At 43.2% G+C, this 27,622-nt stretch overlaps 1 protein-coding gene across 1 annotated transcript in view; it reads left to right on the forward strand.

Annotated features, from left to right (window-relative positions):
* Window positions 1-26,565, forward strand: part of LOC309567079 (vomeronasal type-2 receptor 26-like) — a gene marked incomplete at its 3' end in the record, with an annotated part of 168,802 nt that extends 142,237 nt beyond the window's left edge. The window contains exons 2-4 of the mRNA XM_082272402.1: window positions 18,905-18,950; window positions 23,831-23,954; window positions 25,673-26,565. Of these exons, the coding sequence (XP_082128528.1) occupies window positions 18,924-18,950; window positions 23,831-23,954; window positions 25,673-26,565 (1,044 nt within the window). The 5' untranslated portion in view covers window positions 18,905-18,923. The remainder of the gene's footprint in view (window positions 1-18,904; window positions 18,951-23,830; window positions 23,955-25,672) is intronic.
* Between the last annotated feature and the right edge of the window lie 1,057 nt (window positions 26,566-27,622).

Here is a 27,622-nt window from a genome sequence, read left to right on the forward strand (position 1 = left end):
TATTTATTTTTTTTTTTGGGGGGGTGTATATTTGTTTTTCATTTCTGTTAATCATTTGGATATTGAAATTTAAGAAATGTAGTTTACAATAGATTTCTTTGTGTTTGATCTCCTGTATTTTATGTGTGATGTTGGAAAAGTAATGCCCCTGCCTAGTTAATGTAGGCCTTTCTACACAGGTGCTTCTCTATCTCCAAACATGGTGGTTACATTTAGGGATGATCGAACTTTTGAAAAGTTCGGTTCGACCAGAACACCCGAATTTCCCGAAAGTTCGGTTCGGATTCCAGACCCCCATTGAAATCAATGGGACCCGAACTTCAGGAATCAAAAAACACAATTTTAAAGCCCTAAAACCCAATAAATGCCCCTAAAAAGTGCCTAGGGTTCTGGGTCATGCCCCAGGGACTATGAATCAGGCAAAAAAAAGTTCTTACAAATTGTCGTTTTTGATAGAGAGACAATTATTGAAAAAATTATTGAAAAAAAAAAAGAGATTTTTTTGGATTTAGTGTCTGGGGGGGGGGGGGGTCTAAAAAGTGCACCTGTGAAGTTTCAGCTCTGTAGCATGTCCAGAACCAGAAAAAAAAAACAGAATATTTTTCTTAGAATTTCAGTAGCGCAGGGATGGTGTTACCCTACTTTCACACCTGGGCGTTTTTGTTTCAGCCGTTTTTTGGGCGTTTGGAGGCAGGCGTGACTTCTGAACTTCTGTATAGGGATATATATATATATATATATATATATATATATATATATATATATGTGTGTGTGTGTGTGTGTGTGTGTATATACATATGGCAGAGTTCGGTCACCCAGGCATTGCAGAGTCAGCTATACTACACTACGGTCACCCTGACATGGCAGAGTTCGGTCACCCAGGCATGGCAAAGTTAGCTAAACTACACTATGGTCACCCTGGCTGACATGGCAGAGTTCGGTCACCCAGGCATGGCAGAGTCAGCTAAACTACACTACGGTCACCCTAAACTCCGGTCACCCTGACACTTAAAAGTATCCATACAAAATCTAGATTTTTGAATCTAACTATAGTTGTATTTAGTACCCTAACTACACTGCATATCCCTTTCCTCACACTAAAAGAACAGCTCCAGTCCATACAGCAGGAGAAACACTAATGCTTCCACTCTCTTCAAAAGCCTCTGTATTACTGTGCTAGAGGTTAGGCGGGGCTATATTAAATACTGGGGGGCTTATTCACTCCTGATTGGCCTCTGGACCCCGTAGTCACTCCAATCACGTTCCTAGCAGACTCCTGTCCCCTTCATTGGCTTTTACTAAAGTTTCTGGGCCAATCACGGGCTTTTAAAGCCCACTTCCTGACCCATTGCATTTTGGGCCGTTCTGGTGACCGAATTCCGAACTTTTACCGCAAAAAGTTCGGAATTCGGCCGAATTTCAAACACCCAATGTTCGGTTCGAACCGATGGTCGACCCGAACCGTTCGATCATCCCTAGTTACATTTCTAATTGCTAAACACAATCTTTACATAATGAAATACTAAAAGGTGTCCCTTTTAATTTACCCAGAATTCAGTTCTCATGGAGAACAGAAACCAAACCCAACATGCAAACAATTCTAGACCACACCACTCTGAATCTGTTGTGTGTTGTATTTTTTTCGTTTATTCTAGGGGGGAGGGGGGGGAAACACAAAAACTCATTTTTCACGAAAATATAAATATTTAATATTTATAAAATTAGTGTGAATACAATTTTACATCTTTTATATCCAAATGGGAACAACTTGCATTGCAACGTGCAACACCAAAATTTGGGGTAAAACATTAAAACAAAGTAAACAAAAAAAAAACTTAAAAACGAACATGCTCCCAAATAAAGGGGTCCTCGGGAGCAACCCCAAACCTCCGCTACAAGAGGGCTAGATGTGTCCCGCACCAGCGCAGATAGCGCATGGCAACCTCTATGGTCATATGTGTGTGCCCTGGGTAGAAAAATACAGTATAATTACCTTGAGGCAAAATGATGAACACAAGGATTGTAATAAATGTGCATCAACAAATATGTATTGGAGTACATTGGCTGGCTTTTCTCGACATTCTTGAGGAAAGATGATAGATTGCTGGTCTACATAGTTACACTCCAAAGCTTAATACACAAACATGTTTTGGGCAGCTGTAAGGTGAATTGCATGGTCAACCAGAAGATATTTTTCACTTCAACCTCTTTGGATATAGCTTGTTTGGGAATGCTATCCAATTGCATACACACAGGAACAGAGCCTATTGGGCTGATGGTTTCAGTAACCACACGTTTGGGAAGGGAGGAGGCCTAGCTCCTGGCAAGCTTAGGTGTGGTCTTTCATCTCTTAGCATTGAAGCCTGAAGATGGTAGAGATTAAAGTGGAGGAAGCACTTTGTTGTTGTTAACAGATAAATCCTAGGCGCTACGGCTTTAAGAGGACCTAAACCTTGAACTCAAACTTCCACGGCAAATTGTTTGAAAGGTTCCACAAGATGGCTTTGAATGTTAGTAGCAGTTCCACCAAAGCAATGTAAAAGGCTTTCCATGTCAACCCAACCAAACATTTGAAACAATGTAAGGTGTTGTGTTCAATTGCTTCCCAGGATAAATGTGCACACATCTCTCTCTATCACCATCAGAATTTGAATTGAGTTCTCTCTCCCTCTTTCTGTTTATAGATCGAAACAGACACATTGTAGAGACCCACCGCTTGGAAGACGGATGGCGTAAGGTGCTAGGGGTTGATCCCTCTCCTCACCAGACCCACTTTGGTCCAGCACAACTGTGTTAAGAGAGAGTAAAAAGTTTATCAATAAATTTACTCACACAAAATGTAGGTTAGGCAGTCAGGAAAAAGCTCAAATACCCACTCCTTCCCCCTCCACACTCCCCTGAAAGGGTGCTTTTTGAACATTTTTGGTGGTGAAAGCTGATTGACACTGCAAGCTTCATGCTTCTGGGTGAAGCTTGTAGTCTTAAAGATAAGTACTCCATGCTTTTGTGATGAAGGTGTTTCTCAGATGTTGTTTCTGCCTCAGCCCTGCCTTTTCAAAGTGTTTGGGTCATCTCCATTTTTGATGGCTGGAAAAAAGAATCAGGTTAGACTTAGCCGCTGTTGCCTGTTTAGTGGTTTGGACCACAGCAGTCCTGATCCTCCTCTTCACATGGTCCCTCTACACCCCTCTAGGCACCTCCCTCCTGTTTATTGCCCCCCCCCAGCAAGCAGCTTGCTATGAATTCACCTGAGATGAAGCCAAGCGCCCTGTGTCTGTTCAGGCACTAGGCCGTGAGCCAGCCTGGCCCCCCTCTCTTCTCAATGATTTGGACTGACAGCATCAGGAGGCAATATTGACATGCTGTCATCTCAGCTAAGGAGGAGGGGGAGTCAGGACCAGACAAGTGTCTCGTGCTAAATTTGTGGAGTAAGAAAGGTCCCTGGTAAGTATAAGGGGGCAGATGCACACCACAGACTTGTAATCCTAATGCCTAGAGTGCATAAAGAACCTGCTTCCTTTACAACTACTTTAAGCCTGATCTGGGCCATACACATTTTACATTTCTACAGTAAGAAATGACACACATTGCAGTAAAAGCACACATTACGTACCATGAGCAATTTGGTGTTCGGCCTCCACAATAGATGGCCTTTGGTCATCAGAAGCTGCAAAAAAAGAGACCAAAATGTGAACTCCAATTTGTGACATTCCGGGGGGTTGAGCCTTTTTGACATTTTGGAAAACACACACAATGTTCAAGCCAAGCCACCCACATTTTAAATGTTCAAAATCTCAGGACAAGATTAAATTAACATGGCCCCAAAGAAAATAGAATTCCAAACAACGCCATGTCCATTGTAGTGAAAATAACACAAAATTTGAGGAGGGTAGCTTTCATAAAGCAAAGAAATACTAAAATGTCCAGTAATGCTCTCCAATAACACCTTCCAAACATGAAAGTTAAACACTAGTCTCTCCACGCTGACAGTGTTGTGCAAAATAACCTTGCAAATATTGGTCAGTCTTAGAAGATCCCAAAAAAGAAGATGGCCAGCTTTACATTGACCCTCATGGTATATTCTCCCTCCTTAACCTTATCATTCCTATATGTCAAACTCCAAATCAACCTTCCTGTCACAACTAGCTAAACTGCACTTGATTTGACTACAACTTAGATTAGCACAGATACACATCACCCTAGCACACACAATACATGTGAGAATCACATTCAATGTACTTACAGTGTGGTTCAGGGGAGCCGGCCGACACTGCCGGAGGATTATCCTCCTCCGCCCCTGGAGGGGGTGACAATTGGGGAGATGATGTTGGAGATCCTAGAAACACAAAGACAAGAAATACAATCATTTAACAGCTATTTTCTAAAGGCACGCAGAAAGTAGTCCCTAAGCATTGAAGGTAGTAGTTACAGTGGACTGGGTAAGCAGCGGCTCCTCTTCCCCAGTCCTCCACAACAAACATCATCAATGTCAGTTGCTACATAACCCCAAAGAAAAAAATATACATTCCAGCCCTTATAATTACAAGGACCCATTGAAGACACAAACACATGTAGTGTACTTACTTCCCATTTGAGGGCAGCTGTCCTCCTCCTCCTCAATCACGGCCAATGCTGCCTCGTCCTTGCCACCCTCCTCCTCATGGGCCACATGACTGGGGCCTGCCACCTCCTCCAAACCCAGCTCCTCACCTCTCACTGAAGCTACATCAACCACAAAAGAGAAAAAAAAAACCCAAAATGCATTTCTCAAAGTTACATCAAACACACAAAACACCAGCACAGCCACATTACTTACAGTGGGCCTGAGAAGGCTGAGCCTCCAGCTCCTCGTCGCTAGTTTCTAAAAAGAACAACATCACAAGGTACACACTATTTGAGGACACAAATAGGCAGCAACCTCTAAACATGCTAGCACGATACTCAATGCCCCTACAATTCTGTACATACAAGAGCAATTATATAAATTAGCTGAATTGACCATGTTTAGAAACAGGAGGTCACCATCCATTCCCAATGGGTCACCCCCCCCAATATCATGTGTTTACTATGCAGTCACATTAGTCAGAGTTACACCAAGTGGATCAGAAAGCTTGTTAATATGGCCTGGATTTTCCACATTGCCCAGGGAAAGCATTTTTTTGAACAACTAGCAAATGCTACATGGAAAAATCTCAACACTTTTACAGTATCATACAATTCATAGAAATTCTAAACATTGCTGATACACCTCCACTCCTGAGTAGTTGGCTGTTACCGTCTTGCTCAAAAACAGTTCAGACTGAAGTGTTTGGTAACTAAGCATAAAAATAGTTGAAGGAAAAATTCCCAAACATTATTTTGCCTGATCACTAATCCCAAAGTCCTTTCTAATTAACATCTCGAGAATTAAAATGCTTCTGCTTACGGTCAACAATTTGGAGTCGCTCCAATGGCTCGCTCCCAGGCCAGACATACTGCAAGGTTGCAGTTCTCCTCCTCCCCTTCTTCACCAAACACACCACGGCTTGGCGTCCATCTGCTGTGGCTAGAACCAGAAGATAATGAGGAAACAATTTAACTTTTAATAGTAGTTCAAAAGACTGTGAAGAGACACACGTGGGGGGGTGTGTTATTCTGGCCAATTGATGGCACATATCTGTACAAATGTAATCCTCATATTTACTTACCGGAGATTTGCTCCACGGCCTTCTTCAACACTCTTGGAGCACGCCTCTTGACGTCGCTCCAAGAGCGCTGCAGGTCCACTAAATTGGAGTGGAAGTGAAATCTCCGCCACAGCCTCATTCGGAGCCGCCACATCATGGTGTGTTTGGTGTGAAGGTGGGTATTTGTCTTATCATATCCCAGGAGGAGGAGGACCTGTGGAAACAGCAATGTATGTTTGATTAAAACTCAGGCAAAAAATGTAAAACAATCTCAAAATATACTATATCAACTTTTAGAGTTAGGAGACCAATGAATACCATTCTGGTGATACACATACATCTATGTACACATCTATCTCCATGCCCTAGGTTAACACACAGTGGGGATGACCTCAACATGGGGTAGGCATTGTGTCAATTGGACCTTAAACACCCACCTCAAAGTATCTTAACCACATGTGTTTGACAGGTTAATTTGGTTGGTAAGCAGACTGGTTGGTCCGTTGAGCTGGAAATTTTCTCTGGCTTTGTCTTTCATGCGTTTGCCCCTCCATTGGCTCCTTGCTCTGAAGGCCAGTTATAGATGGGGGAAGGGGCCTTTTTCTTGTTACTAGTGTAAATATCGGTAAGGGGACACACTGAACACCTTTTCTGCCATTGTGCTGGGTGTTCAGAGTGTCCCTGCGCCTTTAAGGAGACTGGACTACCTCCAGGCCCACCTGTCCTCTATCTATCCATCAGAATGCATGTGCTGCTACTGTGGAGACTGTCATAAATTTAGAAGGATTAGGACTGCAAGTGATAAAGGGTGCCGTGAAGGGGCCTTGCAGCTTATGCATGGGTTTGCACATGTGTGCTTACTAAACCCCCATTTTTAATGCATGCTGTTATACAGGTTAATTAGGTTGGTAAGCAGACGGTTGGTGAGTTGAACTGGAAATTTTCTCTGGTTTTGTCTTTCAAGGTCCATAAAGACATGGATGAGCGAGTAAGGGAACTTGACTGGCCTGCACAGAGTCCAGACCTCAACCCTACAAAATAACACTGGGATGCCATTAAAGTTCATGTGCATGTAAAGGAAAAGCGTCATAATACTTTTGGTAATATAGTGTAAATATTTATATATATATATATATATATATATATATATATATATATATATATATATATTTTTTTTTTTTTTTTTTTTTGCATATGCAGTCTGTTGTAGGACTGACTGCCCAAATGGCAGACTGCTTCACTGGCTCTCCTCCACTCAGCAGTCTTTTCAGTTTGTGGCCTGCCTGAGTTAAATAAAATTCAATTATCCTTTATGATGGCAACCGCCAGGGCAGTGTTCTCCTCTACAATGAATCTTGGCCCTCTGTGCTTTTTTGATGAGGACTGGTGAGACTGCTCTGCACTTTCATGACAGGAGGAGTCTTCACTCGGCGGAGACAAGGTTTTCTTTTACTTCACCACACTCTTTCCACAACCCACTCTCTAACTCCACTGCATACCTCTTCTCCCATCCACACCTCCCCTCATCCCCCCTCTCCAATTATCCTGGACGCCTCCTTTCCCCTCCATGCCTCCCCTCACCCCCACTCTCCAATTCCACTGCACGTCTCCTCTCCTATCCACACCTCCCCTCACCCCAACTCTCCAATTACCCTACACGCCTCCTCTCCCCTCCATGCCTCCCCTTACCCCCACTCTCCAACTCCAAAGCATGCCTCCTCTTCCCTCCACATCTCCTTCACCACCACTCTCAACTCCCTCCATGCCTACTCTCACCAACACACCACTGCTTGCCATCACTGCCACTCTTCAACTCACCAACATGCTCCTGAACACAATCCAAATCACTAACAAGCCCAGAGTCCCCACTTCCAACACGCACACCTCCATGCGCAAGCCCAACTCACAAATCTCCTCCCCACCACACACCACAGACATAGAAATCACCAAAATCCTTATACACTCCTGCAGTCCTACCCCAACAATTAACTCCTCTTTCTGTCAAAAAAAGGCTGAGAAGGTTGTGACTAGTGATGGACGAACATCGGCTGGGGCGGTTCGCCAACGTTATCCGCAAACTTTCTCAAATGTTCGCGAACCGCAAGTTTGCGGCGGACTCCATTGACTTTAAAGGCAGACAAACTTTAAAAACCTTCAGGCCATATTTTCGGCCACAAAAAACTAACTAGCTATGCACAAATAGTCCCACAACATGGACACTGTCATAACAGAAGTATTGCTATTGGAAAAGTTGCCATAAAATGTTTTATTTTTTTTTCCAGCAAAATTTTTATTTTTTTTTTCTAAATCAGCCAGAACTAACAGCAGCCAGTAAATACATGTCAAATATATATAGGGTCCATTCACACATCTGTAAAATGGGTACGCAATTTGGCGGAACGTTTACAGACCCATTGATTTTCAATTCCATTCTGAAAAATGAGGCATTCACAGGATAAAGAAGAAAGTGTCGGCCAGTACAGGCCCCAAAAATTAGCCAACAGGCATTCACCTGACAGCAAAGAACATTGTTTTCTGTGGCTGGAGGTACATTAGGCATTCACGGGATAAATAAGTAAGTGTCGCCCATTCCAGGCCCCAAAAATTTGCCCACATGCATTTACCTGACAGCCAAGAACATTGTATTCTGTGGCTGAAGGTACATTAGGCATTCACAGGATACAGAAGTAAGTGTCGGCCATTCCAGGCCCCAAAAATTAGCCCACATGCGTTTACCTGACAGCTAAGAACGTTGTATTCTGTGGCTGAAGGTACATTAAGCATTCACAGGATAAAGAAGTAAGTGTCAGCCATGAAAGGCCCCAAAAATTAGCCCACATGGGTTTACCTGACAGCTAAGAACATTGTATTCTGTGGCTGAAGGTACATTAGGCATTCACAGGATACAGAAGTAAGTGTCGCCCATTCCAGGCCCCAAAAATTAGCCCACATGCGTTTACCTGACAGCGAAGAACGTTATATTCTGTGGCTGAAGGTACATTAGGCATTCATAGGATACAGAAGTAAGTGTCGGCCATTCCAGGCCCCAAAAATTAGCCCACATGCGTTTACCTGACAGCTAAGAACATTGTATTTTGTGGCTGGAGGTACATTAAGCATTGACAGGATAAATAATTGTTGGCCATGAAAGGCCCCAAAAATTAGGCATTCAATGGACATAAAATGCCTTTTATGCTGCTGTATTTACCGAAGACAAGGACCATAAATTGTTGTGTGTGGATGGCGGTCTGGCGGATATTTGTGGCCTGTCATGAGGAATTTTAATCAAACATGGTCTACTGGTCACGTGCTGAATTCCTCTAAGATCCATGCCTCACTCATTTTTATAAATGTGAGGTAGTCAACACTGTCATGAGCTAGGCGAGTGCGCTTATCGGTTACGATCCCCCCTGCTTTGCTGAACGTCCTTTCAGACAGGTTACTGGATGGGGGCAAGCCAACAGTTCCATTGCAAATTGTGCAAGCAGAGGCCAGAGGTCAAGCCTGCCCACCCAGTAGTCCAGGGGTTCATCACTTCTCAGAGCGTCCACATCAGCCGTTAACCCGATGATGTAGTCGGACACCTGTCGGTCTAGGCGTTCCCTGATGCTGGATCCGGAGTAAAGCTGTCGATGGGTCGGCTGGAAGAATGATCTCATATCTGAAGTGACCAACACATCTTCAAAACGCCCTCTTCTTGCAGGCGCTGTTGGATTGCTACCAGCAACTGTTTCTCTGTGAGTGGAAATTCCTCTGCCAGCGCACGCAAAAGCAGAATGCAGCATTTCTCGAAGCAAGGCCTGGAAGTGCTGCATTCTGACCACCCTCTGTGATGGTGGTAACATTTCCGCCAATTTTTTGTTTGTACCGGGGGTCTGTTGCCACCCAGTACTGGTCCTTGCCCTTTATGGTTTTTATACGGGGGTCCCCCTTAAAACACTGGAGCATGAAGGCCCCCATTTACACTAAACCGGAAGCAGTGTAGTGGCCTGGCTCCTGCTCATCCAGGATAATGTCCTCCTCGTTCTCCTTCTCCCATCCATGGACAACACCAGGGATTCCAGAAAGGTTTAAAGCATGCTCTTCTTGCTCCTCCTCATCCGCCCTGGCATCATCCTCCTCTGACTCCTCTTCAGACTCCTGTTGTTGACTTGTCTCAGATGGAGTAGCACCCCCTGGGAATTCATCCAACATTGCGATTTCCTCATCTTCCTGCTCCTGCTCCTCGACGGCTTGATCAATGACACGACGCAATGCACGCTCAAGAAAGAAGGCGTAAGGTACGATGTCACTGATGGTGACCTGGCCGTGACTGACCAGTTTGGTGATCTCATCAAATGGCCGCAGAAGTCAGCATGCATCGCGCATGAGCAGCCACTGGCGCAGTGAAAAAAACCAAGCTCCCCAGAACCTGTCCTGCCGCAGAGTTCGTACAGGTAGTCGTTAACTGCACGTTTCTGCTGGAGCAGCCTGTCAAGCATATACAAGGTTGAGTTCCATCGCGTCGGGCAGTCACAAATAAGACACCTGATGGGCAGGTTTTGTCACCACTGAATGTCATCAAGGTGAGCCATGACTGTGTAAGATCTTCTGAAATGGCCCGAGATTTTCCTGGCCTGCCACAAGACGTCCTGGTCCCCAGGGTATTTGGCAACGAATCGCTGCACGACCAAGTTCAGGACGTGTGCCATGCATGGCATGTGTGTAATTTTGCCCTTTTTCAGCGCACTCAGCAGATTGGCACCCTTGTCGCACACCACTTTACCAACTGTCAAATTGAGTGGTGTCAGCCACTGATCTGCCTGTGAATGCAAAGCTGAAAGTAGTGCAGGACCAGTGTGGCTCTTGGCTTCCAGGCACAACAGAAACATAGAAACATAGAAACATAGAATGTGTCGGCAGATAAGAACCATTTGGCCCATCTAGTCTGCCCAATATATCTGAATCCTATGAATAGTCCCTGGCCCTATCTTATATGAAGGATAGCCTTATGCCTATCCCATGCATGCTTAAACTCCTTCACTGTATTTGCAGCTACCACTTCTGCAGGAAGGTTATTCCATGCATCCACTACTCTCTCAGTAAAGTAATACTTCCTCATATTACTTTTAAACCTTTGCCCCTCTAATTTAAAACTGTGTCCTCTTGTGGTAGTTTTTCTTCTTTTAAATATGCTCTCCTCCTTTACCGAGTTGATTCCCTTTATGTATTTAAAATTTTCTATCATATCCCCTCTGTCTCTTCTTTCTTCCAAGCTATACATGTTAAGGTCCTTTAACCTTTCCTGGTAATTTTTTTCCTGAAATCCATGTACTAGTTTAGTAGCTCTTCTCTGAACTCTCTCTAGAGTATCTATATCCTTCTGGAGATATGGCCTCCAGTACTGCGCACAATACTCCAAGTGAGGTCTCACCAGTGTTCTGTACAGCGGCATAAGCACTTCTCTCTTTCTACTGCTTATACCTCTCCCTATACATCCAAGCATTCTGCTGGCATTTCGTGCTGCTCTATTACATTGTCTTCCCACCTTTAAGTCTTCTGAAATAATTACTCCTAAATCCCTTTCCTCAGATACTGAGGTCAGGACTGTGTCAAATATTCTATATTCTGCCCTTGGGTTTTTACGCCCCAGGTGCATTATCTTGCACTTATCCACATTAAATTTCAGTTGCCAGACAGGGACAGTGTCAAAAGCCTTACTAAAATCTAGATATGCAATGTCTACTGCACCTCCACCGTCTATTATTTTAGTCACCCAGTCAAAAAAATCTATAAGATTTGTTTGACATGATCTCCCTGAAGTAAACCCATGTTTTTCATCTTGCAATCCATGGGATTTAAGATGTTCCACAATCCTATCCTTTAATAGGGTTTCCATTAATTTGCCTACTATTGATGTCAGACTCACTGGTCTATAGTTGCTCGATTCCTCCCTACTACCTTTCTTGTGAATGGGCACGACATTTGCCAATTTCCAATCTTCCGGGACGATTCCTGTTACTAATGATTGGTTAAATAAATCTGTTAATGGTTTTGCCAGCTCACCACTAAGCTCTTTTAATAATTTTGGGTGTATCTCATCAGGACCCTGTGACTTATTTGTCTTCACTTTAGACAGCAATCTTAGAACGTCTTCCTCTGTAAAGACACATGCATCAAACGATTCATTAGTCATCCTTTTCAAGTGGAGGTCCTTCTCCTTCATATACCGAATCCCCATTTGTGAATAGCAAATCCAAAATGGCCTCCCTCCGGGTTGTCTCCTCAACCACTTGTTGCAGAGACAACCCCAGTAGGGAATTTAGAATATCTGTACTCCTGGTAGAACTTGCTATTTTGGTTTTCCAGTTTATAGCTGGAAGATTGAAATCTCCCATAATGATAACTTCTCCTTTCATTGTCATTTTAGCTATTTCTTCAACTAGTAGATCATCTAGTTCTTTAACTTGACCAGGTGGTCTATATATCACACCTACACGAGTTACTGCATGATTAGCAAACTGCAACGTAACCCAAACTGACTCTATGTTGGCCTCACCAACTTGTATTAGGTAAGATTTAATGCTATCTTTCACATACAGGGCCACTCCTCCTCCTTTCTTGCCTTCTCTGTCTCTTCTGTATAAAGAGTACCCTGGTATGGTTATGTCCCAGTCATTTCTTTCATTAAACCATGTCTCCGTAACAACCACTAAATCTACATTCTCAGATGCCATTATTGACCCAAATTCATTGATTTTTTTACCTAAACTGCGAGCATTTGTAGACAGGACTCTGAGCTTATCATTTCTTAACCTCTGTGCTTCTGACCTGTTCTGGCATTGTTTCGGGGGGCAATTGGACTCTTGTATTTTCACTCTTTTGCCCCCCCCCTTCCTAGTTTAAATACTCCTTCGCAAATTCTTGGAGTTGTTCACTAAGTACATTTGTTCCTTTGAGAGAAAGATGCAAACCATCTTTTTTGTACAGTTCCTTTCTATTCCAAGTAGAGCTATCATGAGAAACAAAGCCAAATCCTTGCTCTTGACACCATTTACTAAGCCATATGTTGAACTCCTTTATGCGCCTCTGCCTATCATTCTGAACATTATGCACAGGCAGAACTTCAGAAAATGAAATGGTGGATGCAAAATCCTGTACGTCATTACCAAGTGTGATAAAAGATTTTTTCACCTCTGACACTTCATTGCAAGCCAGGTCATTTGTCCCTAGATGGACAAGAACATCCACGTCCCCTTCCTGCTTTGCTTGCTTAACAATATTAATAATACGTCTTCTATCTCGTCTAGCAGTAGCACCAGGGAGACATCTCACAAAACCATTTTCTTTAAGCTCCACACTTCTTATGATTGAATCACCCAGCAACAGCTGCTTCCTTTGAGACTTCACTTTATCTGTTTTGTTCTTGGCTGCAGTCTTGCATACATTCGACATAGGAGTCGATGGTTTCTCACCCTCTGTGCTTGAGTCCATATCCATGTTGTCCTTACATTCTGAGAGTGCTGCAAATGAATTATGGAGAACCCCCGACTGTGGGACATGTCTTCTATCCACCACTCTAAGTCTTCCAGAACCTACAGTAACCCATCTGCCATTTCTGGGGGTCCTCTGTGGCAGTGGCATTGCAGCAGTCTCAGCTGGAGTTTGTTTAACAGATAATTTAAATATCTCTGATTTCAAAAATGCAATTTCCTGCTGCAGTAAGGAGAATTGTCTACAGATCTGACAGCATCCGAATCTCCAAAGAGTGGAACATGAAATAAATGCACAACAATTCCTGCACTGAACCAAGTCTGCCATTTTAAAGAGGGAAAAAAAAAAATGTAAATTTAAGTCAAACAAATCTTACCTTTTTTTTTCTTTTTTTTTTCCACCTTCCAGCCTACCTCCTCACTATCTCCTGCAATATCTCTTCACTGTACTTAAAATGTTGTACTTGAATGGAGTACTTGCAGCTAATCAATTAAGCCAGCTAATGAGTCTGTCTCTATATATACAAACACTCCTTCACCAGCTCCTCCCCCAGCAACAAATGTAACACCTTAATGAGCTATTCTCATTAGCAAACGCACAATAGCAAACACCTGACCAAATTCCTTTCCTCTTCTCAAGCAATGGTCAGCAAAAAACACAGATGAGTCAGTTTCAAACTCCAAGCCAATCTCTTGCAGTATCTCTTCAATCTCTTCAGTCTCCTGCAATATCTCTTCACTGTACTTAAAATGTTGTACTTGAATGGAGTACTTGCAGCTAATGAATGAACAGACGCAGCACAGCATGGCAACGTCTCACCTGGCATGTAGAATAGGTTCTGGGGATCTTGGGCGGCACAGCGGAAGAGACGGTAGCAGCGGAAAAGGAGGAATCAGCCGAGGAGGAGAGGGAGGATGGAGTAGGAGGAGGAGAGGAAGAGGCAGGCCTGCATGCAATCCATGGCGGTAAAACCAAATCTACACGGGTGCCAGGGGTTACATGCTTGATGGCCATCAGAAGGTTCACCCAGTGGGCAGTAAAAGTTTATATACCTTCCCTGCCCGTGATTGCTAGACCATGTTTCTGTGGTCAGATGTATCTTGGCACCGACACTGTGTGCCAGAGATACATTCACTTGCCGCTGAACATGGCCATACAGCTCTGGAATGCCCTTCTGCGAGAAATATTTCCTGCCTGGGACCTTCCATTGTGGTGTTCCAATGGCCACAAATTTCTGAAAGGCCTCCGAGTCCACCAGTTAATATGGCAGTAGTTGGTGGGCTATCAGTTCCGACAAGCCAGCAGTCAACCGTTGGGCAAGAGGGTTATCTGGCGTCATCATTTTTTACGCTCCAACATTTGGGCCACGGGAGACTGCCTTTTTCCAGAATAACGTGAGGATGGCATGATGGAAGGTGGAGTGGAGGACAATTTTGAGGAGAGAGGAGAAGGAGAAGAGGCTGCACGGTGAGAACCTGGAGTGTGGCTTTGTGGGATCTGACGGCGTTGCTCCCACTGGGCTCGGTGATGGGGGTCCAGGTGCCTTCTTAAGGCGGTCCTCCCTAGGTGAGTGTTGGGCTTACTGCGACTTATGCGTTGACTGCAAAGGCTGCAGATGGCAACACTATTGTCAGCAGCGGACACATTAAAAAAAGCCCACACTGTAGAGCCACGCTCCGGCGTCCTGGGAGCACCAGATGTGACTGTACATCGTTGATGGCTCGCTCCTGATACATTATCAGTCTGCTTTGTCCCTCCTGTGCAATGTAAGTTCTGCCTGCTTCTCCTCCCTATCTGCTGGTCCATCTCTCCCTCTGAACTCCCCTCCTCTTCCTCTCTTGTGGGCACCCACCTGACGTCCATAGACACGTCATCATCGACGTCACCTTCCCCACCACTAACATTTGAGATCTCTGAGTAGGCAGCAACAGCGGGGACCAACCTCCTTGGGCTGATCTGGGTACTGTCGTCAGACTGCTGAGTGGCGGCTGTTTCTACCTCCTCTTCCTGATCCGATGCCAAGAATGGCTGTGCATCACAAATGTCTTGTGATGGATCGGAAAATAATTCCAGTGTCTCAAGTGGAGGGTATATGGTGGTGGAGTTGGTGTTAATAGGGGTGTCTTTGGGGGTGCACATAGCACAGAGTGAAGAGGGTGCAGATAGAGAGGATGAGGAGGGTGCAGAAGAGGAAGGCTGAGTGAGCCACTCAACCAAGTCTGGTGCATCCTTTGACGTAATCGAACGCACTTTCTGAAACTTCACACTTTGGCTCTGGCCTACTGCTCCTGCCCTACTCCTACTACCCCTGCGTAAGGGCCTGCCTCTTCCTCTGCCTGTCATTTTTTAAATTACCCTGTGACAAAAGTCTCTAGAGAAGTGCAGTATATGTGGAAGAAGGTATATAACACCCCGCTTCAATCTGTGGTATTGGAGGGCCACTGGTCTATCACACCAGTTCTAAAAAAAATTGGCCAGTAACTGTTGTCACTGTGTGTAGCAGAGTTAACGCAGCAAAAGAGGCAACATTTTTGCAGTACCAAAATAAACTGTTATAAAAGTATATTGTTAGATAACACCCCACTTCAATCTGTGGTATTGGGGGGCCACTGGTCTATCACACCAGTTATAATACTTTTTTAAAAGTGCTTTTGTCACTCTTTGTATTTGTAGTATCGCTGCAGAAATGCTCATCACACCAGTCACAGTGCTGCACAGTGCACAATACAAATCCACTATAATATTCTTTCTATATTAGAAAGTATAACATAGGTGTATTACACCCCTAGATAGTGGACTGCACACCAAAGAATAGTACACCTATACCAAATACCAGTCCTTAAAAGGACTTTTGTGGACCTTTAACAGAGCGATTTGTGTCACTGACAATCTGTCCCTGCTCTCCACAGCAAACCTCTCCCTTCCATGACAAAAGAGACAATATAGAGGACAGAGAATATAAGGATACCTATACCAAATACCAGTCCTTAAAAGGATTTTTCTGGACATAACAGAGCCATCTGTGTCACTGACAATCTGTCCCTGCTGCACACAGCAAACCTCTCCCTACACTGACAAAAAGCAAAATGTAAAATGGCAGCCAGGTCAGATCAATTTATAAGGTAGGGGGTATGGCCATGTGCTGAAATGTCTCAATTGGCTATCCTGTTCCACCTGAGAGATGTGTCATGGGTCAACGTTCTCCCCAATGTAAACGAATATGGCCGCCGCAAAAACAATGCCATTTGTTCGCACTATCGGCGGACTGTGAACGAGCAAAGTTCGCCGCGAACCAACCGCCGGGCGAACCGCAAGGCCATCTCTAGTTGTGACTATATATAGGCCAGAAGTGATGCATTCTAGTGGTGCCTGTGGACTGTCCGTTAGGCCTCAGGTGCTTGTGCAATTAAGCAATTAATGCAAATTGGTGATTTAAATCATTTGAAAAATTCTGAGCCATCAATATATATTGAAAACTTTAAAAGAGAAATTGGAAAATCTTTGAATTCACAAGGTATGATGAGTAAACAAATGCCAAAGCAATGAAGCAAATCCCAGAAAATGAAGTAAGTGGCCCAGCACAATGAAAGCAAATAAATGAAAATTATCAACCTAACAAATGCATCCAAAATGTAATGAAACTACATTTTCAAATGGACATGCAGTACTTTTATTTACTTCATGGTGGCAGTGTGTGTCAGGGCACAGTGCCCCCCCCCCCTTTCCTCAGGGACTGTGTGCCCCTCACACGGTGCACACGTGGATGATATACCACTAAACAATACATAATGACATGTGTGGAAATTCTTAACCAGTTGCCGACCGCCTACAGTTTATTTACTGCGGCAGTCTGGCTCCTACAGGTAAAGCGACATAGGTATACGTCACTAGCATGAAGGGCGCTAGGGTCAAATGCGCGCCGGCGCGCTCCCCATCATCAGCGGGGAAGCCGATGTGGGTGTCAGGCTGCTCCGATTGCCGCCTGACACCTGGGATCTCTCCCCGCTGAGAGAGAAGGACGGTCGACTGATGTAAACACGGCCGACCGTCCTTCTCCCTGAAATGATCACAGAGCTCATGTGATCCTACTATGTAGAATCGCATGTCTCTGTGATCATTTAACAAGCCCAACCCCCATACAGTTAGAATCACTCCCCTAGGGTCACATTGAACCCCTTGATCACCTATACTGTTAACCCCTTTCCTGCCAGTGTCATTAGTACAGTAACAGTGCATGTTTTTAGCACTGATTACTGTAGTAATGTCACTGATACCCCCAAAAGTGTTAAAAAATGTCAGTTAGGGGTCCGATCTGTCCACTGCACGGTTGCAGTTTCGCAAAAAATCTCAGATTGCTGCCATTACTAGTAAAAAAATAAAAATGACATAAATCTTTCCTGTAGTTAGTAGATAGTTGCATAGCTGCATAGTAGGTGAGGTTGAATAAAGACAACAGTCCATCTAGTTCAACCTGTGTAGGTGTGTGTGGCTGTAATCATCTCACATACCCCTGAATGTTCTGATTCTTGAGATGTACGTCTAAGAGTCTTTTGAAAGCCACCATACTTCCCGCAGAAACCACCTCTTGTGGTAGAGAATTCCACAATCTTGTTGCCCTAACAGTAAAGAACCCCCCGCGTTGCCTGAGGTTAAAACGCTTCTCCTCTAATCGCATTGTATGCCCCCGAGTCCTCATGCAATCCCTTCGAATGAACAGCTTTTTTTCTAAGCTGGGATCCCCATTAAGATATTTATAAATTGCTATCATGTCCCCCCTCAGACGTCTCTTCTCCAGGGAGAATAAATCGAGCGATTGTAGACGCTCTTCATAGTCAAGGTCCTCCAATCCCCTAATTAGTTTAGTTGCCCTTCTCTGGACTCTCCAACACATCCCTCCTGAGGACTGGCGACCAGAACTGGACGGAATACTCCAGATGCGGTCGGACGCAGAGATGCGATAACTTTTGCGCAAACAGATCAAAATACGCTTATTGCAATTTTTTTTTTACCAAAAATATGTAGCAGAAAACAAATTGGCCAAAAATGTTAAAAAATTTTGATTTTTAATTTTTTTTTTTTTTGAGAATGTCATTTAGCAGAATGTGAAGAATATATATTTTTTTTTTTCAAAATTGTCTCTTTTTTTTTGTTTATAGCGCAAAAAATAAAAATCGCACCGGTAATAAAATACCACCAAAAGAAAGATCTATTTGTGGGAAAAAAAGGACATCAATTTCATTTGGGTACAGCGTCGCACGACCACGCAATTGTCCGTTAAAGTAACGCAGTGCCAAATCGCAAAAAATGGCCTGGTCATTAAGGGGAAAAATCTTCCGGTCTTAAAGTGGTTAATAATATTCAATGCCAGTAACTTAATATGAAGCTTTCTCTGCCCTATGCTTATCTCTCTTAGAGTAACAGCCTGAGTATAAAAGACAGGAACGTTGCTTTTTTTATTCTCTTGAATATATATTGTACATACAGATTTGTCCAATCTGAAAATAAAAAGAATGATTGATGACTCTCTGGGTTATTAGGTTGGGGATTTTTTTCGTATCAGAGAGATCCATGGAAACATTGCAGGAGAATCAAAAAGTGAAGAAAAAGTGATTCTTTTGATTCATTTATTCCTATTCACACTTATAGAAAGACCTTCTAGTAACTTGAAAGTAACTGTCACTTTTTGTATTTTTTAAGCAGACTTTGATTTAAGAACTCTTATAACTGTATATGGTAATGTGTGTATTTCTGTCTTCCATGAAAAGCTGCACAAATATGTGAGAAATGTTCATTACACCGACCCAGACGAAGGTAAGATCTACTTTAATGAGAGAAGAGAAGTTCCAACTGATCTTATGTTACAAATGTGGGTTTTCATGAATGGTTCTTATAATGGTCATTTCCACATTTCCATTATTCAAAGCCCAGACTTTGTGCCTAATACGTTTCCCAATATGAGTGATCCCGACTTCTGGAAAAATGGCAAAGTAAGAAATGACTTTATTGTTTTCATTTTATACCATTTGCTGAGGAAGTTCTTAATTAGAATTTATAGAAAATAGTTTGCCTTATTTTAAGATATACTAGCAAATGTGTGTTCATGAAAGGAGTTCTTCGAATTGGGGAAGGTCGTTGGCTGCGACAAATTTGTGCATGTGGAAAGTTTCCTATAAGGTATTTATTTTCAAAACCTGCGAGGTGTCCCCTTGGTAAATGGTGTCTGATCTAATGTGACCAAACAGGAATACTTCTGCTAGTGGGTGACAGATTATATACAGTGACATTAGAAGGTGTGACAGTTGCAAGATAATATTAGGTGTGACAGTTGATAACAATTTGTATTCAGTGACATCAGTCATTATGACAGTTGGTGGGAGATTCTGAACAGTGACTGATATCATTATGTACATATACAGTACATTTAGATACAGACACTGGTGAGAGCGGACTTGCCATTAACCGGTTGCCGACCGCCGCACGACTATATACTGCGGCGGTCAGCCCCGGCCAGGCAGAGTGACGTATCGGTACGTCACTCGCCTGTCACTGACTTGCGAGCCTATTGCGGGCGGGCGCGCGCCCGCCGCGGCTCGTTCACAGACAAGTCAGTGCGTGTGACCGGCGGACTCGATGTCCGCCAGTCACACTACGATCGCTCCTGTGAAGGGAGAAAGACAGAGCGGCTTGTGTAAACAAGCTGCCTGTCAGTTCTCCCTGTGTAAAAGTGAAGATCTGTCCGTTCTACTATGTAGAACGGTTGATCTTTGCTTTTACACCAATAGGAATGTCCCTGCACAGTTAGAATCACGCCCCTAGGGCACACTTAACCCCTCCCTGTCCAATAAAGTTAACCCCTTCCCTGCCAGTGTCATTTTTGCAGTAACAGTGCATATGTATAGCACTGATTACTGCAGTAATGTCACTGGTACCCCCAAAAGTGTCAAAAATGTCAGTCAAGGGTCCGATCTGTCCGCCGCAATGTCGCAGTACCGAAAAAAAAAATCGCAGATCGCCGCCATTACGCGTTAAAAAAAAAACACCAAAAATGACAAAAATCTTTCCCTTTGTTAGTAAACGCGATAACTTTTGCGCAAACCAATCAAAATACGCTTTTTGCAATTTTTTTTTACCAAACATAGGTAGCATAAAACAAATTGGCCGAAAAATGTTAAAAAATTTAGATTTTTACATTTTTTTGGGGGAATTTCATATAAAAAAATGTGAAAAATATTGTTATTTTTGCAAAATTTACGCTCTTTTTTTGTTTATAGCGCGTGATCAAAAAATCGCACAGGTGATCAAATAGCACCAAAAGAAAGCTCTGTTTGTGGGAAAAAAAGGACATCAAATTCGTTTAGGTACAGCGTCGCACGACCGCGCAATTGTCCGTTAAAGTCACGCAGTAAAAAATCGCAAAAAAACCCTTGGTCCTTTAGCAGCTAAATCCTCCGGGGCTTAAGTGGTTAATCTAGTGACAACCAGCAGTTGGGGACCTCAAGATAGTCATGTGCAAAGTATGGTGCTATAGGAAGATCAGTGACCGAACACATGCAGAGAAGCTTGTGTTGGGCAAGACCAAGAAAGGAGGGCTTTACATTTGCTGTCTTTCCTTTCCCAGAGACCCCGGCGCTTGCAGGTTTAGCGGTCTATTATAATGAGGGACATGTTATTTTTGAATGTTTTTTCTCTAAGGGAAAAGACAATTTGTTTACACAAAAAAAGTGCATTGTCCTACAAAAAAGGCAAGGTCTCAACCTTATAGTTCATACCATACCCTTATCTAGGTACAGTATGTAGCCTGAGTGGCCAGAAAGCTGCCAGAATATAGCCTCCCCCTCACAAGGCACCCTGTCCTCATGTTCAGAGGACAAGGACCTCATCCCCATATACTGTGAATAAGAGGGCCCCTAGATATTCCAGCCCCTTCCTGTGTAAATGAATATGGGGAACATAGTATAAAAATTCGTGATCGACCAATATTGTTTTTTTAACCACTTAAGCCCCAGCCCTATTTCAGACACTTTTTGTTCACAAGTTAAAACCCGTATTTTTTCCTAGAAAACTACTTAGAACCCCCAAACATTATATATATTTTTTTAGCAAAGACTCTGGAGAATAAAATGTCGGTCATTGCAAAATTTTTTGTCACGCGGTATTTGCGCAGCGGTCTTTAAAACGCCATTTTTTTGGAAAAATTTTGAAAAATCACATTTCACTGCATTTAAAAAATACTAAACAGTAAAGTTAGCCCATTTTTTTTGTATATTGTGAAAGATGATGTCACGCCGAGTAAATAGATACCCAACATGTTACGGTTTAAAATTGCGCCCCCCCCCCCCCCCCCGTGGGATGGAGACAAACTACGGTCAATAGAGATCTCAATCTGTGACGCTTTAAATTTATTTAACGGTTACCAGTTTAGAGTTCGAGTGTAGCTCTTTTTTTAAAATTATTGCCCACGCCTTGGCGATCGCGGCGATACCTCACATGTAGGGTTTGAACAGGGATTTCATTTGCGGCTCGACTTGCGTATACGTTTTTTTTTGTGCGCGAGCTAACGGTGATGGGGGCAGTTAAATTTTTTTCCTATTTATTTTTTATTTTTTTTTAACTTTATTACAGTTTTTAAAAAAAAAAAAAAATCTGATCACTTTTATTGCTGTCACAAGCAATGTAAACATCCCTTGTGACACCAATATGTAGTGACAGGTACACTTTATGGAGGGATCGAGGGTCTAAAAGACCCTAGACCCCTCCACTACACTTCCCTGTATGCAAATCCGTTTTTTAAATTTGCCGCCTTTTGCAGCACAGTAACCCGGAAGTGACGTCATGGACGCCGCCTCTGGGTTACGTCACCGGAGACCCGATCGATGCCGTTTCCGGCATTCATCGGGACTCCATCCAGCCGGCGGACGTGCCGGCTGGGTGCTTGGGGCTCCCGGTGGGAGGGGAGCCCCGAGCAAAGCCACGGAAGGCGGCGGAAGGGGGGGGGGACGTCCCCTCCCACCCCTCTAGCTAGAGGCATCATCCCGGTATAAGCCCGCAAAGTTTACCGACGTAGACCTACGTCGATATGCGGTAAGTGGTTAATGCAGATAGATAGATAATTTGGTCATCGGATATTGATATTGGCCGATATTTTCGAGCATTTAAAAAACATTTATTTTTTTTTATTTTTTATTTTTTTCACAGGTGCTGTTGTGGAGGGATCTGGGGGTCTAAAAGACCCCAAACCCCTCCTCTGCACCTAAAAGCATTCAAAACGCCAAGTTTGGCTGTTTTGAATGCTGTCATTTTTTTTTTATTTGGCGCCGAGTACCCGAAGTGATCACTTCCAGGTTTTTTACATGGAGACCCAATCAGAGCTGAATGCAGCTTTGATCGGGTATTCTCTTCGGCGGTCGTGCAGGTAGGATTCCTGGGTCTCCCGGTGGGATGGGAGACCCGGGCGAGCCGCGGAAGGCAGTGGGAGGGGGGGATCCCCTCCCGCACCTTGTAATGACAGCAGAGTTGGAAATAGATGTATGAGTGCTGCCAGCATTGCTGCAGAGGTTTACTAGATAAATGCACAATCCACTAACTACCTTCCTAATCTCACTCCTATCTCATAGTTACATAGTTAGTGAGGTTGAAAAAAGACATCAGTCAATCCAGTTCAACCTATGATGTGTGTGCGTGTTTGCTGTTAACCGTACATTGTATATCCCTGTACATTGTGATCTTTAAGGTGCCCATCTAATAGTTTTTTGAAACTATCAATGCTCCCTGCTAATACCACTGCTTGTGGAAGAGAATTCCACATCCTTACTGCTCTGACAGTGAAGAACCCCTTACGTATTTTAAGGTTAAACAATTTCTCCTCTAGTTTTAGTGAGTGGCCACGTGTCTTATTGTATTCCCTTTCTCTGAAAAGTTTGCTCCCTATGCTAGGGTCACCAGTACAGTATTTGTACATTGATATCATATCCCCCCGCAAGCGTCTCTTCTCCAGAGAGAATAAGTTCAGTGCCTGTAGCCTCTCCTCATAGCTGATGCCCTCCATTCCCCTAATTATTTTTGTTGCCCTTCTCCAGTTCCAGCACATCCTTCCTGAGGACCGGTGCCCAGAATCTCGCCTAACACACTCTACACAGCTGCCATGTAGGCAGCAGCTTTATATAGTGTGGGGTGTGGACTTAGCCCCTGAACCATGATTGGCTAAAGGCACCCTGCCTTTGGCCGAACGCAGTTCTGACAGTACATTGTGAAAGCTATGGCACTTTTTGTTTTTAAATCCTTTTAAACAAAGATGTTGTGCAATAAATGTGATACTTTTATATGTATATCTGTGTAGAGTCCTCCTTTTTGGTACTGGTCTGACATCTCTCCAGTACTATTTTTATCCCTTTCCTTTTCCATTTTTTTTCTCGCTTTTGTTAACAAGGATGAGGTACCCAATAGCCCCCCCCCCTTCTGTTTTGTCGAATTACTATTACTAGAAATAATACATAAATTAATGAAAACCCCAAAAATACTACCACCCGAATGGATCAGCAGCACAATTTGCCTTTAACCCATGGTAAATGCAAGCCTGAACCTCATTGCTATTTGTAACAATTTGTTTGTATAACCTCATAATATATGATGGACATTTACATAACAATATTAATAATAATAATAATAAAAATAATAATAATATCTGATTTCAGATTCCTGTATCTCGATGCTCAGATTCCTGTTTACCCGGCAGCAGAAAAAAGTTTGGATCTTCAATTCATAAATGTTGCTATGAGTGTGTCTTGTGTCCAGAAGGAGAGATCTCCAACATTACCGGTAGAGTTTGTATTTGTTAGTAAGTTATTGTTGGACTGGGCAGAGGTTACTGCTGTAGTTAAAGTGTATGTCAAGAAAAAAAAAACATACATGTCTACCAGCTATGGGTGTGGTTTACTCTGAGGCGTCACCACACTCGCCTGGGGGACTATTTGATATGGCTGAATGCCCTTTCTCCTCAACGTCTGTGGTGTTGGTGGCACGGTGTGGGGTTTAGCACTGGCGACAGCACATTTGGAATCAATGGCATAGTTCTCTAAGTGGAACATACCGTATATACTCGAGTATAAGCCGAGTTTTTCAGCATGTTTTTTCATGCTGAAAATGCACCCCTCGGCTTATACTCGAGTCACTGACTGGAGTGTCTTTTTAAAAATGGAGCCGCTCGGCGCCGACGTGTCACTGCGCATGTGCCGCATGCCCGGAAATAGCCGAACGTGTTCGGCTTTTCCCGAGCATCGGTGGCGCATTTGCGGTGACGTATGGCGGCGCCGGGTGGCGCGATTTTTAAATCGAAGACGGCGCCTCACCGACAGGTAAGTGAGATGCCTCCGCAGCCCCTGTATTTCCTCATGCAGTGCTGCGGGCATGGTACAGGACATTCTCCTGTACCATGCCCGCAGCACTGCATCTCCTGTGCCATGCCTGTAATTACTGTGCTATGCCTATACCTACTGTGCCATGCCTATACCTACTGTGCCATGCCTGTACATACTGTGCCATGCCTGTAATTACTGTGCCATGCCTATACCTACTGTGCCATGCCTATACATACTGTGCCATGCCTGTACATACTGTGCCATGCCTGTACTTACTGTGCCATGCCTATACCATCACCTGTACTATGCCTATACCATCACCTGTGCCATGCCTGTACCATGACCTGTGCCATGCCTGTACTGTGACCTGTGCCATGCCTGTACCATGACCTGTAACATGCATATACCATGACCTGTGCCATGCCTATACCTTCACCTGTGCCATGCCTGTACCATCACCTGTGCCCTGACCTGTGCCATGCCCTTACCATGACCTGTGCAATGCCTGTACTATGACCTGCGCCATCTCCTGTACCATGCATGCAGCCCCTGTTTTGTGTCTCGTGGTGGTCCAGTTGGGTCCAGTAGCTGCAGCATTTCCCACCCTAGGCTTATACTCGAGTCAATAAGTTTTCCCACTTTTTTGTGGCAAAAGTAGGGGTCTCGGCTTATATTCGGGTCGGCTTATACTCGAGTATATATGGTATATTAAAATCCCATGCGCCCCCCCCCCCCCTTTTTATTTCCTGGAATTCATGTGATGCATACGTGATGCCCAATGGCTGTGTGGTGATATTGCTTCTCTCACCCCCAGCCTGCTGGTATTTTCACGGTTTGCTTCACAGAATATCCATGAAATCTTTATCTAGATAGATAGATAGATAGATAGATAGATAGATAGATAGATAGATAGATAGATAGATAGATAGATAGATAGATAGATAGATAGATAGATAGATAGATAGATAGATAGATAGATAGATAGATAGATAGATAGATAGATAGATAGATAGATAGATAGATAGATAGATAGATAGATAGATAGGTTATATTTTATTTTTCTCTCCCACAATGCACTGATAGGAATCCCATTGCTAGCTGTGAGACAACACAAGACAATTTATTTTCTCAGAAGCTCTGACCCCGATGCTCATTGTGTTTGTATTTTTCTTCCTGCAGACAGTGAAAACTGCATGAAATGTCCTGATGATGAATGGCCAAATGAGAAGAAGGATCGGTGTGTTCCAAGAGTGGTGGAATTTCTCTCCTACACTGATGATCCCATTGTTGCAGTATTTTCAGCTGTCTCCATCCTCTGTTGTCTTCTGACTGGTTTAATATTGGGGATATTTATACATTACCAGGACACCCCCATTGTTAAAGCTAATAACCGGAACCTGAGCTATCTTCTCCTGGTCTCCATCATGCTGAGCTTCCTCTGTGTCTTCTTGTTCCTCGGCCATCCAGTAGATGTGACCTGCATGCTGCGTGTCACCTCTTTTGGTGTCATCTTCTCAGTTGCCGTCTCTTCTCTACTTGCCAAAAGTATCATGGTGTGTATTGCTTTTAAAGCCACCAAACCTGGGAGTCCCTGGAGGAAATGGATGGGAGCCAAACTGCCCAATTTTATCATTTGTGTCTTCTCACTGGTTCAAGTCATAATCTGTATCACTTGGTTGTCTATTTCTTCACCCTTCCAGGATCGGGACACTCACTCTTATCAGGGGAAGATCATCATTCAGTGTAATGAGGGTTCAATTATCGGCTTCTACTCTGTCCTGGGCTATATGGGACTTCTGGCAGCTGTGAGTTTCATTATAGCTTTTTTAGCCAGAACATTACCAGACAGTTTTAATGAAGCCAAGTACATCACCTTCAGCATGTTGGTGTTCTGCAGTGTCTGGATTGCCATGATCCCGGCCTATCTGAGCACCAGAGGGAAATACATGGTGGCTGTGGAGGTTTTTGCTATAATGGCATCAAGTTCTGGACTTCTTGGCTGTATATTTTTACCGAAATGTTACATAATTCTGTTCAGACCTGACCTAAATACTAAAACATTTATCCACTAATATGTATGGATCAACACTGGGTTACTAGTAGTTATAGCATTATCTCTTATTGTGAATTTTAGTATTTTCTTAGTATATTGAGTATAAATTCAAACATTTAATACTTACCTCTCTGATGGGAGGTGAGTGTAATATTTTTCTCTGGAAGCTGCTGGTATCAAACACTTGCATTGCTTCACTACAGGACAATGTAGTCACTTAGTGAGGAGGAACCACAGTGACCAGAGGGGGACAAAGTATCCAAATCATGCTAAAGTGTCAGATACCAGAGATACCCATCACTTTTCAAGAGAGGAGATTTTGCTCATCACCTTCCAGAAAGATAAATATAAAACACGTTCTTTTACAAGTTGACTGTATTGTCATTTTTTTTTTGTGTCATGGTCACCTAAATTGCATTGTATGAAGATGTATCTGTCTTCTTAATAAATACATTTTGCTTGGTGTATTCTAAATTCATTTTTAATATAAGTTAAAGTTGATGAGAACATGTTCTCAGTAAGTTCACTTTTTTGAGTAATAATTTGACTTGATTATAAAGACAGATATTTTCTTTACAGGGCCAAATAAAAACATCTTTATCCTTGTATATTAACCACTTAAGCCCCGGAGGATTTGGCTGCTAAAAGACCAGGGGGTTTTTTGCGATTTTTTACTGCATGACTTTAACAGACAATTGTGCGGCCGTGCGACGCTGTACCTAAACGAATTTCACGTCCTTTTTTTCCCACTAACAGAGCTTTCTTTTGGTGGTATTTGATCACCTGTGCGATTTTTTGATCATGCGCTATAAACAAAAAAAAAAAATGACAATTTTGCAAAAATAACAATATTTTTCACATTTTTTATATGAAATTCCCCCCAAAAAATGTAAAAATCAAAATTTTTTAACATTTTAGGCCAATTTGTTTTATGCTACATATGTTTGGTAAAAAAAATCGCAAAAAGCATATTTTGATTGGTTTGCGCAAAAGTTATCGCGTTTACTAACAAAGGGAAAGATTTCTGTCATTTTTGGTGTTTTTTTTTTTTAACGTGTAATGGCGGCGATCTGCAA

Source organism: Pelophylax lessonae (assembly GCF_965119305.1).
Source record: "Pelophylax lessonae genome assembly, chromosome: 1".
Classification (NCBI taxonomy): Eukaryota; Metazoa; Chordata; class Amphibia; order Anura; family Ranidae; genus Pelophylax; species Pelophylax lessonae.